Source organism: Grus americana, chromosome 1, assembly GCF_028858705.1.
Source record: "Grus americana isolate bGruAme1 chromosome 1, bGruAme1.mat, whole genome shotgun sequence".
Taxonomy (NCBI): Eukaryota; Metazoa; Chordata; class Aves; order Gruiformes; family Gruidae; genus Grus; species Grus americana.
The window spans coordinates 48,730,465-48,750,364 of NC_072852.1; the positions used below are offsets into that span (position 1 = coordinate 48,730,465).

General features: G+C 45.0%; 2 protein-coding genes across 2 annotated transcripts in view; both read right to left on the reverse strand.

Annotated features, from left to right (window-relative positions):
• Positions 1-2,079: 2,079 nt before the first annotated feature.
• On the reverse strand, positions 2,080-7,440 carry LOC129201583 (uncharacterized protein C12orf50 homolog). The gene is made up of 7 exons (XM_054813088.1): positions 7,257-7,440; positions 6,508-6,631; positions 5,124-5,288; positions 3,883-3,960; positions 3,653-3,766; positions 2,919-3,038; positions 2,080-2,090 (listed from the first exon to the last, which is right to left on the reverse strand). The coding sequence occupies exons 1-7, from the start codon at positions 7,308-7,310 to the stop codon at positions 2,080-2,082; spliced, it is 666 nt and encodes a 221-aa protein (XP_054669063.1). The 5' UTR covers positions 7,311-7,440.
• A 4,377-nt stretch (positions 7,441-11,817) lies between these two features.
• LOC129201587 (uncharacterized protein C12orf50 homolog) overlaps positions 11,818-19,900 on the reverse strand; it is a 16,375-nt gene continuing 8,292 nt past the window's right edge. The window contains exons 3-10 of the mRNA XM_054813095.1: positions 18,619-18,707; positions 17,873-17,996; positions 16,486-16,650; positions 15,245-15,322; positions 15,015-15,128; positions 14,281-14,400; positions 12,288-12,395; positions 11,818-12,050 (exon numbers count right to left, since the gene is read on the reverse strand). Of these exons, the coding sequence (XP_054669070.1) occupies positions 11,818-12,050; positions 12,288-12,395; positions 14,281-14,400; positions 15,015-15,128; positions 15,245-15,322; positions 16,486-16,650; positions 17,873-17,996; positions 18,619-18,707 (1,031 nt within the window). The remainder of the gene's footprint in view (positions 12,051-12,287; positions 12,396-14,280; positions 14,401-15,014; positions 15,129-15,244; positions 15,323-16,485; positions 16,651-17,872; positions 17,997-18,618; positions 18,708-19,900) is intronic.

Sequence of the window (19,900 nt, forward strand, 5' to 3'; positions counted from 1 at the left end):
CTATTTGCGTCAAGCTGATTCTTTTGTTTGGAGCGTTTCCCAGCATACGGCTGAGGTACTGCTGAAAAGAAAGGTAGCGAAAGTGCTAATGGTGGTTTTTAGGACAAAAATGGTGATCGCCTTTTTTGGGGGGGGGGTTGTTTTTTTCTTTTTTTTTTAAACGCTATATCCTTTCTCAACCTGGAAATTTGATAAGATGTGTTCTTCGCATTGAGAATGTTCTCTCTGTAATCTCTATGAAAGAAAAAGAAAAACCCCACAACTATTCGCCCCTGAGACGAAGCGGTGATGCTGGGATTCCTTTTGCTTCACTTCATTTGTCTGAAAGTGGGGGTTACTGTGTCTGAAGGAGGTTCCTTTGATTGGCAATTAAGACAGGGAGGCACCTCTAGGTGGAGATTCAGCCCAGCTTAAGAGAGGTGACTGAAACGGGCAAGATGAAATCACTTTCTTAACGTTTAAGGATCCTGTGTAAGCAGGAACCCACCTGTCGGTCCATTGCACTTTGGTTCTTGGGTGACGGTGGCAGTACGGTAGACTACATATGCTGATCTTCGAGGTTCTGAAGAACTGAAATAAGTGTCTCTTCCAGTTTCTCTCACAGGAGGAACAGCAGAAGCAGCTTCATCGTCCTTACTTTGACCCCTTTGTTGGCGACGTGGTTTTGCTTTGGGGTCTGGAGTGTGAATTCCTAAAAGAGAAGCAGCAAACTCAGACCAAAATGCTGGGCTATTCCTTCAAAATTGGACATGTTGCAGGAGGCCGGAGGCTGGAAGGCCTAGATAAAGCAAATGCTCTTTGTGGCTAGTCCAATCCAAATATGGACTGTCCCTATCTGACACTAAGAACAGAAATTAACTAGGTCCTGCCAAGTCATCTGTGAGTTGAGTAAACAAGAAGGAATAAGCCAACTGTTTTCTCAAAATACCTTTTCCTGTTCCTGTGTTATGGGACTTGCTTTCTTCCTCGGAAACCCATTGCTTCTCCTTTGCTTCTTTACCGGGATAGTTCTTTACCCGCTCCATGCGATTGGTTCCTGAGGGATTAAAATAGCGCATATTTACTTTTTGCAAAAGCAGGCACAATCTTCTCCTCCAAAAATGCTTTTTTGTTTGGTTGGTGGTTTTGGGGTATTTTTGGGTTGGGTTTTTTTTTTTTTGTTTTTTAAAGCAGATCTCCCACTTCATACACAGGTCTTCTTGGGCTGTACATGTTAAAAGTGCCGTTCCTCAGAAGGAAAGCGGAAGCGGTTATGGTTCCTCTAGAAGAGTTCACAGTTGCAAAATCTTGCAAGGAAACTCAAAAATTGACTATAAACACAAAGGTGTTGGACTCGTTCAATGTCTTTGACCGCTTCTGGCTTAGAATGCTTCTCATTATGAATTTGAAAATCTTCATGAATACTGTATTTTGGGTTTACAGTTTAAAAGTACAAACATTAGCTTTAATCCACATACGCGTTTGTAATCACTGCGAATCAAAAGCTGCATGCAATTTATGTGCGTGTGTCCTGGTTTTAGCTGAGAGGGTTGATTTTCTTCATAGTAGCTAGTGTGAGGATATGTTTTGGATTTGTGCGGGAGACAGTGTTGATAATATAGAGATGTTTTTGTTCTACGGACTTCTTGTTGAGCAGTGTTTACACAGGGCAAGGCCTTTTCTGCTTCTTGCACTGCCCTGCCAGCGGGATGGCTGGGGCTGCACAAGAAGTTGGGAGGAGACAGACAGGACAGGTGACCCAAGCTGACCAAAGGGATATTCCATACCATATGACGTCATGCTCAGTTTATAAGGAGCTTGGGGGGAAGAGAAGGGGGGGGGGTGGCGTTCGGAGTGATGGCGTTTGTCTTCCCAAGTAACCGTTACGCGTGACAGAGCCCTGCTTCCCTGGGGATGGCTGAACACCTGCCTGCCCATGGGGAGTGGTGAATGAATTCCTTGCTTTGCTTTGCTTGTGCGCACGGCTTTTGCTTTACCTATTAAAATGTCTTTATCTCAACCCACGAGTTTTCTCACTTTAACTTTTCCAGTTCTCTCCCCCATCCCGATGGGGGGAGCGAGTGAGCGGCTGCGTGGTGCTTAGCTGCCGGCTGGGGTAAAACCAAGACAGCGTGTCACAGGGGGAACAAATCCTTTTCCAAAGTCAAAGTGTACCATCTAAATGGGAACCCAATGCAAAGGGACTCCACAGCACAGGGTGACAACCCTGGTCTGTGTGTCGCTACAAGGTAACTCAGTTAGCAACAAACCAGGAACCTTAATTAGCATGGTCCTGCCTACCGGTGCTTATTTCTCACGTGCTGCACATGAGGCACGCTTTTCCTCTGGCTCGGCTGCATCGTCAGTTGAGCTACGTGTTGTCCTGCGAGCTGAACAACTGAAATGATGTGGCATGCAAACTAACTTCAGTTTATAACTTGATATAAGTTTAATCCTCAGGCACATCGGTGATACAGTTTACAGCATGGGCCCAGGCATGCTTGTAACAGCTGACCTGGCGTTGCTGACGTGGTGCCAAGGAGCATTGCAGCACTACCAGTGAACGGCCAAAGCTTCAACCTTGTCACATTGGCTTTAGCTCCGATGTCAACGTACCTAGTGGTAAGGGTATTCTACTGCGGACATGTCTGTTTTATAACTTCACAGAAGCAATTCTTTTCCAAAATTAAGCAGGAAAAATTCAATTGGAATCAGCATAGAGGATCTTTTTTTCCTAGAATGATGCTAACCCAAGCAGAATGGTAAAGAGTGGTTTTGATTGTTACAGGTAATGGTGCAGCATGAGAAAGAGTCTCTAGAACATAACAAAGAAAGAATAACTCGGATCTAAAATGGTGAAGCTTAATGCGTGCACGTTCAGGTTTTTTTACTTAGCACATGATGTTCAGCAAAGAGAAGCTGATGCTAAAGTGTATTACCTCCGTTTTCAAAGGATCCACGATCTGTTCTGGGAATGGTCTCTGCTGGTACTGTCGTTCCTGAGCTCTCTCCTTCTCCTTTTGCATTCTTAAATGTTGTAGGAATTGTATCACCGTCGCCTGGAAGGGCAACAGAGAGAGTGGTTTAGCTGCTTGTGTGTAAGCCCGGGGAATGGCGCTGCCATTCTCTTCCTCCCTCAGTGATCCTATCTGACTGAATTTCTGGTATTTTCAAGATGCATGTCATTGTGGTACCAAAAACCTCAGAGAACTGTCTGGAAGAAATGCTTTGGGGAAACATCTCTATCCTTTTCTCTGAATGTATCTAATTCTAAAGACAGACCTATATTAGAACCTGTATTTGCCTGTTTGTTACTGATTTCCTTGTCGATAGTCTAAGTATATCTCAATGAGGTGACATAAATCTTGGTCGTGAGGAAAAATTGTAGGGAAGACCACGTCTGTCGTGTGTCTCAGGAAAGTAGACATAGGCTTAATAGCCCATTTCTACCTTTTCCCTCGCCAGTGGGCGCAGGTAGTCGCCACGTGTGTGACACTACCCATGTATATGGGGAAAAAGTAGTGAAGTCTGTTGACGCTCTTTGTAATACGCTATCCTTCATTGTCACTACATTAAAGAAGAGGGGAGGAGGGGCAAGCTATGGAGTAGTTTCTCCCTGTAACAGTAATTTAAAAAGTGGTAAACGATGTCCCAGAAGATGAAAAGCACTTGCCTGCCTGCAAGTCTCGCTCGGTAGCTTCCCAGGGTAGTAGCTCATTTTCCCGAGGTGAAGACACAGTTTTTGTTGATTGGTGTTCCTGAGGGTACTGAATCCCGTAATACTCTCCTAAACATACCCCCAGGGGAGGAAAAAACCCAATGTTTACTGTATCGGCAGTATTGCTGTTTAGGAAAGAGTGACTATATTGCTGTTTAGGAAAGAGTGACTGATTTCCTACTTACCAGATTGATAGCATATTTCCTTTATTGCTCTTTCCTCTTCAAGGTCTGCAGCAGTCTGAGGCACCCAGTCAGGAGCACCTGTAGGCAGTATTTTTAAAAGGTTACGCGGTATCTATACAAAGACCTTCAACAATTCTTAATGGTCAAAAACCAACGTGAGTTTCATTGTGGTCAGGGTTTGTTTTTTTCTGACGGCAACCTCTGATTCTGGACAGAAAAATGATTCCTGAATAGCAGGAGTTTCCAGCTGCAGTGGAATTGCAGTTCCAACACGTATACAACAAGCTCTGCCCAAAGTTCCTCTGCTGCAATGTCTGCCGGCAGAGCTGGTGAAGGGAGTGCTCCTTGTCTGTCTCAGTTAAGGCCGCTAAGATCAGCAAAGCCCTCCTTTTTATACTGTTTAAATTGAGGTGGCTTACTCGGACTGAAACCGAGTTAGGAAGCGCTAACAGGCAGCCCCGAAGGGCAGGGGGAAAGTGAAAAGCAGCTTGGGGCGGCCTGAGAACTAGCACAGGAATTTGCGGAGTGCACGCATGAGAGCAGGTCGGTCTCTCGCTTTCACCCCCTGGGACTGCACGGTTCATTCCTTCCCAACGAGTCTCTCAGTCAACGGTTTAACTACATTTCAAAACCTAAATAAAATCTAATATAGCAATAAATGTATACACATACACACTCGGTTAAACTAATGAAGAGTTTTGAGGGGATTCTCTTTGCTAGATTGAAGAATATCTTTCTGTAGTAAAATGAGACCGCCTACAGAGTTTAGGAAATCAGTGAAACAAGGCTTCTAGTCAGCATGAGAAACCTGCCCTCCATGGTGGGATGGGGGAGAGAATCGGCAGAGAAAAAGTGAGAAAACTCGTGGCTTGAAAGAAAGACAGTTTAATAGGTAAATACTTTGAGCAAAGTATTTAAGGGGAAGTCACACAGCTACCTTTTGTAAACCAACCTGTGACTTCACCTTCAGTGAGGAGAGTGTACAGCCCCTGTTCAAAAGTTTGTTTCCCAGAGAAGAAGTACCACCTCCTGAACTTGTCATTTTGTCCCCAAATTTTGAGAAATTTTGAAGAGTGACTACCAGTTCCAATAGTTTGGAGATTATGTCAAAAACCCGTCAAGACCTCTTTTCTCAAAAGAGGATGGTTTGATGGTTATGCTAATAAATGAGTTGGAAAGTGCATTGCGAGAGTGGAAAACCCCCTTCTACCCCCCGGTAAACAAAAGAAAAAATTGTTTACCGTTCTCCTCCTCTTCATCATCGTCCTCATCGTCGTCTTCATCGTTGAGGTGTATAGTCAGTGGAGGGTGAATTGGTCGTAAAATATTCTTTTGATTTCTGAGTGACTCTTGACCATGGGCTGGGTGCGGAATCCCTTCTTGGACACCTTGTTGCAATGGGGCATCTGCAGGAAAGAACATTACATTCATTTTGTTAGGAGGGAACTGGAAGATCAAATCCAGGTTCAGGCCAGCAGGTATCTTCTTGAAATCATTGCCATACTGAAGGAGTCATTAAATAGACGGATTGTGCCTTTTCCGAAAAATCTTCTGCTGAGGTCGGCAAAAGAGCGTCTTCCAAGTACAGAAAGTCTGAAAAAGCAGGCAGATATTTACACTATGGGACAACATGGGATTAGTAATACGGGGGCTGAAGTGAGTCAATGAGTTTAGAACCCCACCTGTGAAAATATTTTAAACATGCTGAATAATAGGCAGGCCATGGCATCGATTTTGAAGAGTTTAGCAACGCTAAGCACAGGAGTACCAATTTTTAGCTTGTCGACAATTTTTTCTCTCAAAATCTTCTGAACCACAACTCTCTCTACTAAGTGCAAAGTGTAGATTTTGAGAAGGAATATGAAGTTCATGACATTAATTTACACTCAACCAGATTCTTGTGCATCTCTTGCTTGCCTATGAGCAGCATGTGTATCATGTTAAAGGCATTTTAGTAGCACTCCTGCAGACCAGATTTGTTGTATCTCGTGCAAGAGAAATTAAGATACAACACTTAACTTGGTAGAGCCTTTATTTATTCATTTCATTAGTAATTTATTTATTGATTTATTAATTTATTCCAAACGACAAACTGGAAATACATCTGCACACACAGCACTGTAATCTGATGTTGTCTGTACAAGGGGTGTCTCATCCATATAACATGTTGTGCTCTATCAACAGATACTGCTGCTGGTGGCCCTAACAACCTCCTCCCTCCAACCACACACGCTGCCTTTCATTTCTCTTAAGTGCTTACCTGCCCACTAACCATTTTCACTCCTGGAGAGATTTCATCTAGCAAATACCCAAGGAAGGCAACATTTTTACTCCATGGATCTTAGCAACCTAAACTGCCTTTTGTGACTTCACCTTTCATGTCACCGATAGTTACAAAGATTCGTAAGCAGACAGCTAAAAAAAGTCATATGGCAACCCTATTCAAATGCCAATCCAATTCCTTTCTTTGCCTTCAACTTGCCGGCATAGCGGATCATACCTGATTGATTTGCCATGGTACATTTCTTCACCTGCACGTACGCTACGTAAGCGCTGGAAGGACGTTTTTGTGCACTTACTTAAGAGCTCTACTGGAGAAACGGCTGAGAAAATATTTTTACTCACTGTTACTCGGCGGCAAAAAAAGTCCATTTATGCTGCGAGGTTTGCTGTGATGGAAGGCGCAACTGATCCTCAAGCAGCCTGATGGTCGTGTTTCCCAGAAACAGGAGATGTTGCTGTACTTCTGCTGCAGGAGAAAACAGGTTTCAGATACTGTCAGTACAGCAATAAAACGGGACTAAATGGATTCATATACAGCGTACTGCTGTGAACATATGACTAAGATTTTGTGGGACCACGCGCTGCTACTTTCGAACATGTAAAGTTATCTTAAGCTCCAGATAACTCTAAAGTTACCTTGAGCTAGGGCAAGGGAGCTTTCGTGATGTCTGTAGATGAGAATAGGAGCAAAGCAGTCTCCTTACTGTACTGCAGTGCGTGCAGTATCGTGGGTTACCGGCGGTTTCTTAATGAGTTTCTATGTCATTTTTTAAAGGACATCAAAGTCACACTTGAAAATAGTTGAATACGTGACGGGAAGTTCCACCCAGTTCCAGACATTAGCAGCTGGGTCTCAGAGCAGCATCTCCAAAACATGCCACTTCTGGACTGTCGTCGGGACAGCTGGGTGTTTAGAGGATCGTGAGCTCTTCTCACTGCTCCTGAAAATCAGCTGTTTGATCTACAGATGGGGCCAGGACCCACGCAGAGTGGCATAGCGATGTCTAACTTTACATAACCACCCTCCCTTTCAAGACAGATATGTCAGGAGAATCAAGGGTACAAACCACTCTACAATCTACAGCATTTACCTGTGCGTAGGGGGAACAAACATGGAAAGAGCGGTCATTCCCAGCTGCGGCCATTTCCAGCTTTCAGGCTTCTCCTCCACTCTCCTACTGCTGGCAGAACATACACGAAAAAGTTAGAGCTCTCAACATTCAGGCAACTTGTAATCGTGTCCTGAAAGCAGTAGTTCTCTTTCCAAACCTGGACCTTCAGACCTTTTTGGAAACAAGGAAGGAGCTGCTACCTTCTCTGGGCTTGCTGAACGGACGAAGGCAGTTGCTAGCCGGTATAGAATGTTACGTTACGAAAGCTCCCAACTGCTCCTCCAGCTCGTGACATCAGCATGATGGTGCTATGTGGCCTGTCCAGCTTGAACACCTTCCTCTCTCTCCCTTGCTTCAGAGTAGAGTACGGAAAATCGGACCGTTTCAAAGGGTCTCCCCTTCTGGTGTTTCTTTAACGTAAACCGGAACAAACCCATTTGGCAGGGCTACAAGAATACCCAACTTCTTGCTTATCCTTATCCTTTGACTAGGTTTTCAACCAAAATCCTGTTGGCCCATGTTTTTCTTGCAGCACCTCTTTCTTTGGATGGAGAAACTTGCTGCTTCGTGTTAGTACACTGCTAGCTGTTAACGGCTGACGTTGTTGGGGTTCATTGCTTTTTCTTGCTTCCATGATGTCCAGTGCCACAGCTAAAGCAGAAAGAAGAGCGTACACTTGTGTCCCTAATTAAGACCTCTGTTCTCGCTCCCGTCCGAGGCTGCCTCTGAACAGACAATATCTAGGCGGGGAAAGGAAGTTTCAGTCCTGGAAAACGGTCAGGCAGGCTGTGATCCCCAGGACAGGGGGTCACAGTTCCCACACTGAGTGACATCAGTGACTTGGAGCTGAACACTTCAGGTGCCAGAGACTCCACGGGCACAAATGGTATGAGGCTGGCTCAGCGGTGGTTATGCCCAAGCTGGGGGAGAAGCACGGAGACATTGAAATGACTGGAAGTCTTCAGGTCTCTCGAGGAGCCGATCAATGTGTTTGTGACTCCGGTATCAGGAGATGGCCCAAAGAGCTGTGAAGCGAGAAACAATGTGAGTGAAAGGGCTCCCACAGGTCCGTAAGCCCTACAGCTGACTGGGGCACACAGGGGAAGGAACATGCCGGAAAGCAGGCGAGGGCCATGAATAATGAACTGCCAGCGGGCAGGAGCAGCCCGAGTAAGAAAGTGTTAACACTGCCAAGAGCTATCCAAACAGGGGCTCTTCTTAGCTGTGTAGCTGTGCCTCAGTGAGGCCTGGCTGCAGGGAGGGGGAGACCCGGGCGGCGGGAAGTGTCGCTGCAGGTCTGGAGCGAAAGGCACGGTAGAGGTTTCTGTAGGGCTCCCCCCTGGAAGGCGGGAAAGGAAGGTCGTTTGGGGGCCGTTTCAGCTCTGTCCCCCTCCTTTCCTGCCAGGTGCACCCAGGTGTTGGCCCTGAGGTTGCGTTTGCTTTTTCCAAGTGTAGGGAACAGCCAGGGCAAGGAACGAGGCCGCTCCAACATGACGGCACTGGGAGCTTGTGAGCCTTGTGGGGGAAAAATAAGCTGCTCTCTCATGTTTCTTCTTTCTTTTCTTTCTTTTCTTTCAGCAGTTTTATTTGGTGATCAGAGGAATATCGGACTTATGACAGAAGCATTCATCCGAGGCAGCAAGAGGTGCAGTACTTCGCAAGGTGAAAGTAGTAAGTCATGGTGCCCAATCACAGTTATTTCTTGTTGTGATTGGGGTGGCATTCACCTGTCTGGCTGTGGGCCTGCGGGTCGTGTTTCCCGGTTTTAGTAGCAGCAGCAGCAGCAGCAGGAGCAGCAGCTACTGCTGTGTGTCGGCTGGGTGACTTTCTCCCCTGGGTGTTTGGGTTCTGGATGGAAGAGCTGAAACGATTGCCAAAACGTCAGTAACTTCGTTGTTCAGCTCTGAGTACCAATGCCATCCTGATGGTGGTCATGTAAGGGGACCTCCCTGCACTAGGTTTTGGCTAGGATAGAGTTATTTTTCTGCACAGTGTGGGGCTGTGTTGTGGATTTGTGCTGAAAACAGTGTTGCTAATACCAGGATATTTTGGTTACTGCTGAGCAGTGCTCAGGCAGCGTCAAGGCCTTTTCTGCTTCTCACCCCCCCCCACCAGCGAGTAGCTGGGGGTGCACAAGGAGTTGGGAGGGGACACAGCCGGGACGGCTGACCCCAGCCGACGAAAGGGATATTGCATACCATAGGAGGTCATGCTCAGCATATAAGGGGCTTTGGGAAGAAGAAGAAGAAGAAGAAGAAGAAGAAGAAGAAGAAGAAGAAGAAGAAGAAGAAGAAGAAGAAGAAGAAGAAGAAAGAGGGTAGACTCAGAGCGGTGGCGTTTTTTTCTTCCCAAGTCACCGTTAACGCGTGATGGAGCCCTGCTTTCCTGGGGATGGCTGAACACCTGCCTGCCGATGGGAAGTGGTGAGCCATTTCCTTGTCTCGCTTTGCTTGCGCGTGTGGCTTTTGTTTTACCTATTAAAGTGTCTTTATTTCAAGCCCCGAGTTTTCTCACTTTTTCTCTTCCGATTCTCTCCCCCATCCCACCGTGGAGGGCAGGTTTCTCGTGCTGACTAGAAGCCTTGTTTCACTTAGGTTTCACTTCTATTGTGTGCTCTATTGGATTACAGCTGTTGTGACTTCACCTGTCATTAAACATCTTGACCACAAAGTGGTAGTTACCGTAAAGATAGTAGGTGTTTATAGGTTGGTTGCAGTGAAGGTGCCAGTCAAGGAACTACTCCGGTTCTAAAATGTCCGGTTGGTAGTTCTGCCTTGCACACTAGAACTTGTATAGTAAAGGGTGTGTAATTTCTTTGGGGAAGAGTAACAGAAGTGTGGAGGTTGGGAGGAAACGAGAAGATGCGTTGCATTAAAAGACCTCTGAAACTGCAAAGTGAAAAAGTGCTAGTATTTATTCATCTTAGAAATTATGCCTTAAAACATCATCTGCAAAAGTCATTTCAACAGTCAAATTTTCATAACAAATTAACCTTAGTGGATCTGTGATCACACAGAACGTATATTTTGTGTTTTCAATCAGTTTTGAAACATTGTCGTGTACTTCCTGCATCTTATTTTTGGAATTTGCAATTGTGTCCTCTTTGGATTTTCCAGCTGATAATTTCCACATTTCAATTTCGATTGCTCTTGTAAGTCGAAGAAGTGGCTTCATCTCTTTCTCCTGTCTATGTATCGCTCTCCTTTCCTGTTCACTTCCATGTCTTCTTGGCTCTGTTGTCAAAATAGATAGGCAGAACATGTTGTGCATCACTTATTAGAGGGAAAGTCTATGCTCTGTTCAAAAGGTGTTAAGAATTAGACTTCCAACAGAAGACGCAAGATAGAGGTTCTAATCTCAGTTACCTGACTGGTTGTTTTAGACTTTGAGAACGTTTTAGGGTGTGGATTTCTTTTCCTCCAAGTTGGTGCATTGTAAGAGCCTGAAGTATATTTGTCTGTAGAAAAAAGACAGGCACTCTTTCTTAATTTCAGCTGCAATTTAGGGAAAGACTCTCTTAGCCTGGTATGCAAATTAAATATTACATTAGCTGAAGTATCAATGCATACATTGGGTGACTCAGACACCACCTCTGAAATACAAGGTAGTATTAAATATAGATTTTCCCCCTAGAACTCTAAAGATCATCTGTAATCTCGCAGCGTTTCCATCAGGCTCACAGGATCTTCCAAAGGAGGCGGATTGTGCCACGGACGTCCTTGACTTGGACAAAGTGAATGTTCCTGTGTAGACAACCTGCCCAAAGGCATCAGTTGCTTTTAGATTAGACTACTCCACAATCCGGTCTCCTTTTTTGTCCCTGCTTGGGAAAGCGCTAGATGCAAGGCAGTGTTATGTTTTTGTACTAGGTGGTTGATTTTGCGTCAGAGTATGCTGCCCAATGACTGACTAGTTTTCTGTAAAACTCGGTTAGAAATCATTATTATGAATACTCTGGTTTTCTGTTAATTCCAGATTAATTCCATTAATTCAAAGTACTAATTCCACAATAGTCCTAAATTTTTCCTTTTGCACACAGCCTGTGAGTCTTACCATAGCTTTCGGTTTGGGTCCAAAATCTTCTATTTGCGTCAAGCTGATTCTTTGGTTTGGAGCGTTTCCCAGCATACGGCTCAGGTACTGCTGAAAAGAAAGGTAGCGAAAGTGCTAAGGTGGTTTTTACGACAAAAATGCTGATCGCCTTTTTTGGGGGGGGGGGTTGTTTTTTTCATTTTTTTTTAAACGCTATATCCTTTCTCAACCTGGAAATTTGATAAGATGTGTTCTTCGCATTGAGAATGTTCTCTCTGTAATCTCTATGAAAGAAAAAGAAAAACCCCACAACTATTCGCCCCTGAGACGAAGCGGTGATGCTGGGATTCCTTTTGCTTCACTTCATTTGTCTGAAAGTGGGGGTTACTGTGTCTGAAGGAGGTTCCTTTGATTGGCAATTAAGACAGGGAGGCACCTCTAGGTGGAGATTCAGCCCAGCTTAAGAGAGGTGACTGAAACGGGCAAGATGAAATCACTTTCTTAACGTTTAAGGATCCTGTGTAAGCAGGAACCCACCTGTCGGTCCATTGCACTTTGGTTCTTGGGTGACGGTGGCAGTACGGTAGACTACATATGCTGATCTTCGAGGTTCTGAAGAACTGAAATAAGTGTCTCTTCCAGTTTCTCTCACAGGAGGAATAGCAGAAGCAGCTTCATCGTCCTTACTTTGACCCCTTTGTTGGCGACGTGGTTTTGCTTTGGGGTCTGGAGTGTGAATTCCTAAAAGAGAAGCAGCAAACTCAGACCAAAATGCTGGGCTATTCCTTCAAAATTGGACATGTTGCAGGAGGCCGGAGGCTGGAAGGCCTAGATAAAGCAAATGCTCTTTGTGGCTAGTCCAATCCAAATATGGACTGTCCCTATCTGACACTAAGAACAGAAATTAACTAGGTCCTGCCAAGTCATCTGTGAGTTGAGTAAACAAGAAGGAATAAGCCAACTGTTTTCTCAAAATACCTTTTCCTGTTCCTGTGTTATGGGACTTGCTTTCTTCCTCGGAAACCCATTGCTTCTCCTTTGCTTCTTTACCGGGATAGTTCTTTACCCGCTCCATGCGATTGGTTCCTGAGGGATTAAAATAGCGCATATTTACTTTTTGCAAAAGCAGGCACAATCTTCTCCTCCAAAAATGCTTTTTTGTTTGGTTGGTGGTTTTGGGGTATTTTTGGGTTGGGTTTTTTTTTTTTTGTTTTTTAAAGCAGATCTCCCACTTCATACACAGGTCTTCTTGGGCTGTACATGTTAAAAGTGCCGTTCCTCAGAAGGAAAGCGGAAGCGGTTATGGTTCCTCTAGAAGAGTTCACAGTTGCAAAATCTTGCAAGGAAACTCAAAAATTGACTATAAACACAAAGGTGTTGGACTCGTTCAATGTCTTTGACCGCTTCTGGCTTAGAATGCTTCTCATTATGAATTTGCAAATCTTCATGAATACTGTATTTTGGGTTTACAGTTTAAAAGTACAAACATTAGCTTTAATCCACATACGCGTTTGTAATCACTGCGAATCAAAAGCTGCATGCAATTTATGTGCGTGTGTCCTGGTTTTAGCTGAGAGGGTTGATTTTCTTCATAGTAGCTAGTGTGAGGATATGTTTTGGATTTGTGCGGGAGACAGTGTTGATAATATAGAGATGTTTTTGTTCTATGGACTTCTTGTTGAGCAGTGTTTACACAGGGCCAAGGCCTTTTCTGCTTCTTGCACTGCCCTGCCAGCGGGATGGCTGGGGCTGCACAAGAAGTTGGGAGGAGACAGACAGGACAGGTGACCCAAGCTGACCAAAGGGATATTCCATACCATATGACGTCATGCTCAGTTTATAAGGAGCTTGGGGGGAAGAGAAGGTGGGGGGGGGTGGCGTTCGGAGTGATGGCGTTTGTCTTCCCAAGTAACCGTTACGCGTGACAGAGCCCTGCTTCCCTGGGGATGGCTGAACACCTGCCTGCCCATGGGGAGTGGTGAATGAATTCCTTGCTTTGCTTTGCCTGTGCGCACGGCTTTTGCTTTACCTATTAAAATGTCTTTATCTCAACCCACGAGTTTTCTCACTTTAACTTTTCCAGTTCTCTCCCCCATCCCGATGGGGGGAGCGAGTGAGCGGCTGCGTGGTGCTTAGCTGCCGGCTGGGGTAAAACCAAGACAGCGTGTCACAGGGGGAACAAATCCTTTTCCAAAGTCAAAGTGTACCATCTAAATGGGAACCCAATGCAAAGGGACTCCACAGCATAGGGTGACAACCCTGGTCTGTGTGTCGCTACAAGGTAACTCAGTTAGCAACAAACCAGGAACCTTAATTAGCATGGTCCTGCCTACCGGTGCTTATTTCTCACGTGCTGCACATGAGGCACGCTTTTCCTCTGGCTCGGCTGCATCGTCAGTTGAGCTACGTGTTGTCCTGCGAGCTGAACAACTGAAATGATGTGGCATGCAAACTAACTTCAGTTTATAACTTGATATGAGTTTAATCCTCAGGCACATCGGTGATACAGTTTACAGCATGGGCCCAGGCATGCTTGTAACAGCTGACCTGGCGTTGCTGACGTGGTGCCAAGGAGCATTGCAGCACTACCAGTGAACGGCCAAAGCTTCAACCTTGTCACATTGGCTTTAGCTCCGATGTCAACGTACCTAGTGGTAAGGGTATTCTACTGCGGACATGTCTGTTTTATAACTTCACAGAAGCAATTCTTTTCCAAAATTAAGCAGGAAAAATTCAATTGGAATCAGCATAGAGGATCTTTTTTTCCTAGAATGATGCTAACCCAAGCAGAATGGTAAAGAGTGGTTTTGATTGTTACAGGTAATGGTGCAGCATGAGAAAGAGTCTCTAGAACATAACAAAGAAAGAATAACTCGGATCTAAAATGGTGAAGCTTAATGCGTGCACGTTCAGGTTTTTTTACTTAGCACATGATGTTCAGCAAAGAGAAGCTGATGCTAAAGTGTATTACCTCCGTTTTCAAAGGATCCACGATCTGTTCTGGGAATGGTCTCTGCTGGTACTGTCGTTCCTGAGCTCTCTCCTTCTCCTTTTGCATTCTTAAATGTTGTAGGAACTGTATCACCGTCACCTGGAAGGGCAACAGAGAGAGTGGTTTAGCTGCTTGTGTGTAAGCCCGGGGAATGGCGCTGCCATTCTCTTCCTCCCTCAGTGATCCTATCTGACTGAATTTCTGGTATTTTCAAGATGCATGTCATTGTGGTACCAAAAACCTCAGAGGACTGTCTGGAAGAAATGCTTTGGGGAAACATCTCTATCCTTTTCTCTGAATGTATCTAATTCTAAAGACAGACCTATATTAGAACCTGTATTTGCCTGTTTGTTACTGATTTCCTTGTCGATAGTCTAAGTATATCTCAATGAGGTGACATAAATCTTGGTCGTGAGGAAAAATTGTAGGGAAGACCACCTCTGTCGTGTGTCTCAGGAAAGTAGACATAGGCTTAATAGCCCATTTCTACCTTTTCCCTCGCCAGTGGGCGCAGGTAGTCGCCACGTGTGTGACACTACCCATGTATATGGGGAAAAAGTAGTGAAGTCTGTTGACGCTCTTTGTAATACGCTATCCTTCATTGTCACTACATTAAAGAAGAGGGGAGGAGGGGCAAGCTATGGAGTAGTTTCTCCCTGTAACAGTAATTTAAAAAGTGGTAAACGATGTCCCAGAAGATGAAAAGCACTTGCCTGCCTGCAAGTCTCGCTCGGTAGCTTCCCAGGGTAGTAGCTCGTTTTCCCGAGGTGAAGACACAGTTTTTGTTGATTGGTGTTCCTGAGGGTACTGAATCCCGTAATACTCTCCTAAACATACCCCCAGGGGAGGAAAAAACCCAATGTTTACTGTATCGGCAGTATTGCTGTTTAGGAAAGAGTGACTATATTGCTGTTTAGGAAAGAGTGACTGATTTCCTACTTACCAGATTGATAGCATATTTCCTTTATTGCTCTTTCCTCTTCAAGGTCTGCAGCAGTCTGAGGCACCCAGTCAGGAGCACCTGTAGGCAGTATTTTTAAAAGGTTACGCGGTATCTATACAAAGACCTTCAACAATTCTTAATGGTCAAAAACCAACGTGAGTTTCACTGTGGTCAGGGTTTGTTTTTTTCTGACGGCAACCTCTGATTCTGGACAGAAAAATGATTCCTGAATAGCAGGAGTTTCCAGCTGCAGTGGAATTGCAGTTCCAACACGTATACAACAAGCTCTGCCCAAAGTTCCTCTGCTGCAATGTCTGCCGGCAGAGCTGGTGAAGGGAGTGCTCCTTGTCTGTCTCAGTTAAGGCCGCTAAGATCAGCAAAGCCCTCCTTTTTATACTGTTTAAATTGAGGTGGCTTACTCGGACTGAAACCGAGTTAGGAAGCGCTAACAGGCAGCCCCGAAGGGCAGGGGGAAAGTGAAAAGCAGCTTGGGGCGGCCTGAGAACTAGCACAGGAATTTGCGGAGTGCACGCATGAGAGCAGGTCGGTCTCTCGCTTTCACCCCCTGGGACTGCACGGTTCATTCCTTCCCAACGAGTCTCTCAGTCAACGGTTTAACTACATTTCAAAACCTAAATAAAATCTAATATAGCAATAAATGTATACACATACACACTCGGTTAAACTAATGAAGAGTTTTGAGGGGATTCTCTTTGCTAGATTGAAGAATATCTTTCTGTAGTAAAATGAGACCGCCTACAGAGTTTAGGAAATCAGTGAAACAAGGCTTCTAGTCAGCATGAGAAACCTGCCCTCCATGGTGGGATGGGGGAGAGAATCGGCAGAGAAAAAGTGAGAAAACTCGTGGCTTGAAAGAAAGACAGTTTAATAGGTAAATACTTTGAGCAAAGTATTTAAGGGGAAGTCACACAGCTACCTTTTGTAAACCAACCTGTGACTTCACCTTCAGTGAGGAGAGTGTACAGCCCCTGTTCAAAAGTTTGTTTCCCAGAGAAGAAGTACCACCTCCTGAACTTGTCATTTTGTCCCCAAATTTTGAGAAATTTTGAAGAGTGACTACCAGTTCCAATAGTTTGGAGATTATGTCAAAAACCCGTCAAGACCTCTTTTCTCAAAAGAGGATGGTTTGATGGTTATGCTAATAAATGAGTTGCAAAGTGCATTGCGAGAGTGGAAAACCCCCTTCTACCCCCCGGTAAACGAAAGAAAAAATTGTTTACCGTTCTCCTCCTCTTCATCATCGTCCTCATCGTCGTCTTCATCGTTGAGGTGTATAGTCAGTGGAGGGTGAATTGGTCGTAAAATATTCTTTTGATTTCTGAGTGACTCTTGACCATGGGCTGGGTGCAGAATCCCTTCTTGGACACCTTGTTGCAATGGGGCATCTGCAGGAAAGAACATTACATTCATTTTGTTAGGAGGGAACTGGAAGATCAAATCCAGGTTCAGGCCAGCAGGTATCTTCTTGAAATCATTGCCATACTGAAGGAGTCATTAAATAGACGGATTGTGCCTTTTCCGAAAAATCTTCTGCTGAGGTCGGCAAAAGAGCGTCTTCCAAGTACAGAAAGTCTGAAAAAGCAGGCAGGTATTTACACCATGGGACAACATGGGATTAGTAATACGGGGGCTGAAGTGAGTCAATGAGTTTAGAACCCCACCTGTGAAAATATTTTAAACATGCTGAATAATAGGCAGGCCATGGCATCGATTTTGAAGAGTTTAGCAACGCTAAGCACAGGAGTACCAATTTTTAGCTTGTCGACAATTTTTTCTCTCAAAATCTTCTGAACCACAACTCTCTCTACTAAGTGCAAAGTGTAGATTTTGAGAAGGAATATGAAGTTCATGACATTAATTTACACTCAACCAGATTCTTGTGCATCTCGTGCTTGCCTATGAGCAGCATGTGTATCATGTTAAAGGCATTTTAGTAGCACTCCTGCAGACCAGATTTGTTGTATCTCGTGCAAGAGAAATTAAGATACAACACTTAACTCGGTAGAGCCTTTATTTATTCATTTCATTAGTAATGTATTTATTGATTTAATTTATTAATTTATTCCAAACGACAAACTGGAAATACATCTGCACACACAGCACTGTAATCTGATGTTGTCTCTACAAGGGGTGTCTCATCCATATAACATGTTGTGCTCTATCAACAGATACTGCTGCTGGTGGCCCTAACAACCTCCTCCCTCCAACCACACACGCTGCTTTTCATTTCTCTTAAGTGCTTACCTGCCCACTAACCATTTTCACTCCTGGAGAGATTTCATCTAGCAAATACCCAAGGAAGGCAACATTTTTACTCCATGGATCTTAGCAACCTAAACTGCCTTTTGTGACTTCACCTTTCATGTCACCGATAGTTACAAAGATTCGTAAGCAGACAGCTAAAAAAAGTCATATGGCAACCCTATTCAAATGCCAATCCAATTCCTTTCTTTGCCTTCAACTTGCCGGCATAGCGGATCATACCTGATTGATTTGCCATGGTACATTTCTTCACCTGCACGTACGCTACGTAAGCGCTGGAAGGACGTTTTTGTGCACTTACTTAAGAGCTCTACTGGAAACGGCTGAGAAAATATTTTTACTCACTGTTACTCGGCGGCAAAAAAAGTCCATTTATGCTGCGAGGTTTGCTGTGATGGAAGGCGCAACTGATCCTCAAGCAGCCTGATGGTTGTTTTTCCCAGAAACAGGAGATGTTGCTGTACTTCTGCTGCAGGAGAAAACAGGTTTCAGATACTGTCAATACAGCGATAAAACGGGACTAAATGGATTCATATACAGCGTACTGCTGTGAACATATGACTAAGATTTTGTGGGACCACGCGCTGCTACTTTCGAACATGTAAAGTTATCTTAAGCTCCAGGTAACTCTAAAGTTACCTTGAGCTAGGGCAAGGGAGCTTTCGTGATGTCTGTAGATGAGAATAGGAGCAAAGCAGTCTCCTTACTGTACTGCAGTGCGTGCAGTATTGTGGGTTACTGGCGGTTTCTTAATGAGTTTCTATGTCATTTTTTAAAGGACATCAAAGTCACACTTGAAAATAGTTGAATACGTGACGGGAAGTTCCACCCAGTTCCAGACATTAGCAGCTGGGTCTCAGAGCAGCATCTCCAAAACGCCACTTCTGGACTGTCGTCGGGACAGCTGGGTGTTTAGAGGATCGTGAGCTCTTCTCACTGCTCTGAAAATCAGCTGTTTGATCTACAGATGGGGCCAGGACCCACGCAGAGTGGCATAGCGATGTCTAACTTTACATAACCACCCTCCCTTTCAAGACAGATATGTCAGGAGAATCAAGGGTACAAACCACTCTACAATCTACAGCATTTACCTGTGCGTAGGGGGAACAAACATGGAAAGAGCGGTCATTCCAGCTGTGGCCATTTCCAGCTTTCAGGCTTCTCCTCCACTCTCCTACTGCTGGCAGAACATACACGAAAAAGTTAGAGCTCTCAACATTCAGGCAACTTGTAATCGTGTCCTGAAAGCAGTAGTTCTCTTTCCAAACCTGGACCTTCAGACCTTTTTGGAAACAAGGAAGGAGCTGCTACCTTCTCTGGGCTTGCTGAACGGACGAAGGCAGTTGCTAGCCGGTATAGAATGTTACGTTACGAAAGCTCCCAACTGCTCCTCCAGCTCGTGACATCAGCATGATGGTGCTATGTGGCCTGTCCAGCTTGAACACCTTCCTCTCTCCCTTGCTTCAGAGTAGAGTACGGAAAATCGGACCGTTTCAAAGGGTCTCCCCTTCTGGTGTTTCTTTAACGTAAACCGGAACAAACCCATTTGGCAGGGCTACAAGAATACCCAACTTCTTGCTTATCCTTATCCTTTGACTAGGTTTTCAACCAAAATCCTGTTGGCCCATGTTTTTCTTGCAGCACCTCTTTCTTTGGATGGAGAAACTTGCTGCTTCGTGTTAGTACACTGCTAGCTGTTAACGGCTGACGTTGTTGGGGTTCATTGCTTTTTCTTGCTTCCATGATGTCCAGTGCCACAGCTAAAGCAGAAAGAACAGCGTACACTTGTGTCCCTAATTAAGACCTCTGTTCTCGCTCCCGTCCGAGGCTGCCTCTGAACAGACAATATCTAGGCGGGGAAAGGAAGTTTCGTCCTGGAAAACGGTCAGGCAGGCTGTGATCCCCAGGACAGGGGGTCACAGTTCCCACACTGAGTGACATCAGTGACTTGGAGCTGAACACTTCAGGTGCCAGAGACTCCACGGGCACAAATGGTACGAGGCTGGCTCAGCGGTGGTTATGCCCAAGCTGGGGGAGAAGCACGGAGACATTGAAATGACTGGAAGTCTTCAGGTCTCTCGAGGAGCCGATCAATTTTTTGTGACTCAGGTATCAGGAGATGGCCCAAAGAGCTGTGAAGCAAGAAACGATGTGAGTGAAAGGGCTCCCACAGGTCCGTAAGCCCTACAGCTGACTGGGGCACACAGGGGAAGGAACATGCCGGAAAGCAGGCGGGGAAAGCAGGCGAGGCCCATGAATAATGAACTGCCAGCGGGCAGGAGCAGCCCGAGTAAGCAAAGTGTTAACGCTGCCAAGAGCTATCAAAACAGGGGCTCTTCTTAGCTGTGTAAGCTGTGCCTCAGTGAGGCACAG

What these genes read in the sequence shown, in the direction of transcription:
- LOC129201583 (XM_054813088.1), bottom strand. Translation starts at nt 7,310, where the DNA reads ATGGCCGCAGCTGGGAATGACCGCTCTTTCCATGTTTGTTCCCCCTAC. An exon ending in TTTTTTGCCGCCGAGTAACA is followed by an intron (nt 5,289 to 6,507) that starts GTGAGTAAAAAT and finishes TCTTTCCTGCAG; the next exon opens with ATGCCCCATTGCAACAAGGT. An exon ending in GGAAATATGCTATCAATCTG is followed by an intron (nt 3,767 to 3,882) that starts GTAAGTAGGAAA and finishes GGGTATGTTTAG; the next exon opens with GAGAGTATTACGGGATTCAG.